This window comes from Nestor notabilis, unplaced genomic scaffold, assembly GCF_000696875.1.
Source record: "Nestor notabilis isolate BGI_N333 unplaced genomic scaffold, ASM69687v1 scaffold20049, whole genome shotgun sequence".
NCBI classification, from domain to species: domain Eukaryota; kingdom Metazoa; phylum Chordata; class Aves; order Psittaciformes; family Psittacidae; genus Nestor; species Nestor notabilis.
The window spans coordinates 1,967-3,279 of record NW_009942606.1 but is presented as its reverse complement, the minus strand read 5'-3'; the positions used below and the strand labels follow the sequence as shown (position 1 = coordinate 3,279).

The following is a 1,313-nucleotide window of genomic DNA, read 5'->3' as shown; positions in this document are numbered from 1 at the left end:
CCCTGGGCTCGGACATGTCTGCAGCCCCCCGAGCTAACCCCGAGCGACCTTCTTGCACGGTCATGGGTTCTTCAGGGCATCCTCTAGCCAGAGACGACCAAGCATCCCTAAATCCCGGGATTTACAACCAGAAGAGCGCTAACCCGGCGCTGGAGGAGAGATCTAAGAGCTCGGGTGAAATCAAAGCCGAGCCGGTGCAAACAGCACAACAAGGAGGACCCCAACTGCAGCAGCACCAACCTCCACAAATCTACCCCTGGATGACCAAACTACACATGAGCCATGGTAAAACTTTCACTTCTTGATTTTTGTTTCACAGGATCTTTTTTTTTTTTTCTTGCCTTGGGTTTTTATAGGCCATACGGGGCAAATAATAAAAAACCTGAGGTCGTAAATTTTACGACTAAGGCATCAATTGCTCGTAAAACTGTCCACTAAAAGGCTTAGAGGCTATATACGCCCAAATTTATGACAGCATAATTGGATCATAGAAACAAAACGTGTATAAAAGGCAATATTCCATTTTTTTGGGAAGGGGGGGTTAAAAATAACTTGAAATACACATGTTCTTTGAGGGTGAGCTTTAAAAAAAGAGACACCAGAAGCGGAGGTGGAGGGAAAGCCTGGAGAGATTTTCCCCCTTCACCTTCCCAGGGCTGCGAGAGGGGGGGGGAATAAAAAGACAAGATCCCCAAGAAAAGATATTTCCCTCCTTTGTACACTTCCTTATTGTCCGAGAGGAAACAGGTTCACTTCTGGCTCATCTACATGCGTTTGATCTGGGCTTTGGGGGGGAAGGGGAAGACTTGGGGGGCTGAAGGTGTTGGGGGATGAAGGATTTCAAGCTACTTCACTCCCTGCGTGCCCACAGCAAACTTCTGTATCTTCTAGATTTGTAACCCGGTTTTACCATTTAAAGAAAATACAATAAAACAATTCAAAATCCACCCAGAATTGCTTTGGTTTTCCATGCGGTGTCTGCCCTTTATTCTTATTTCTTTTCCCCCCTCAGAAACATTCTTATTTCTTTCCCCCCCTCAGAAACGGATGGTAAACGCTCCCGACCCAGCTACACCCGCTACCAAACTCTGGAACTAGAGAAAGAATTTCATTTTAACAGATACCTGACGCGGCGGAGGCGCATTGAGATCGCCAACAACCTCTGCCTGAACGAGAGACAAATCAAAATCTGGTTTCAAAACCGGAGGATGAAGTGGAAGAAAGATTCCAAGTTGAAAAGCAAAGAGGCTCTTTAGGTGGGATTGCAGAAGATGGGGGGGGCCCCTGCTTTGATTTTATTAATATTTTTCCTT

At 46.0% G+C, this 1,313-nt stretch overlaps 1 protein-coding gene across 1 annotated transcript; it reads left to right on the top strand.

The window, feature by feature from the left end:
* The first annotated feature begins 14 nt into the window (after positions 1 to 14).
* On the top strand, positions 15 to 1,256 carry HOXC5 (homeobox C5). Its single transcript, XM_010021486.1, has 2 exons — positions 15 to 285; positions 1,042 to 1,256. Exons 1-2 carry the CDS (start codon positions 15 to 17, stop codon positions 1,254 to 1,256), a joined length of 486 nt encoding a protein of 161 aa, XP_010019788.1.
* Positions 1,257 to 1,313: the final 57 nt, after the last annotated feature.

What these genes read in the sequence shown, in the direction of transcription:
- HOXC5 (XM_010021486.1), top strand. Translation starts at nt 15, where the DNA reads ATGTCTGCAGCCCCCCGAGCTAACCCCGAGCGACCTTCTTGCACGGTC. An exon ending in CAAACTACACATGAGCCATG is followed by an intron (nt 286 to 1,041) that starts GTAAAACTTTCA and finishes TCCCCCCCTCAG; the next exon opens with AAACGGATGGTAAACGCTCC.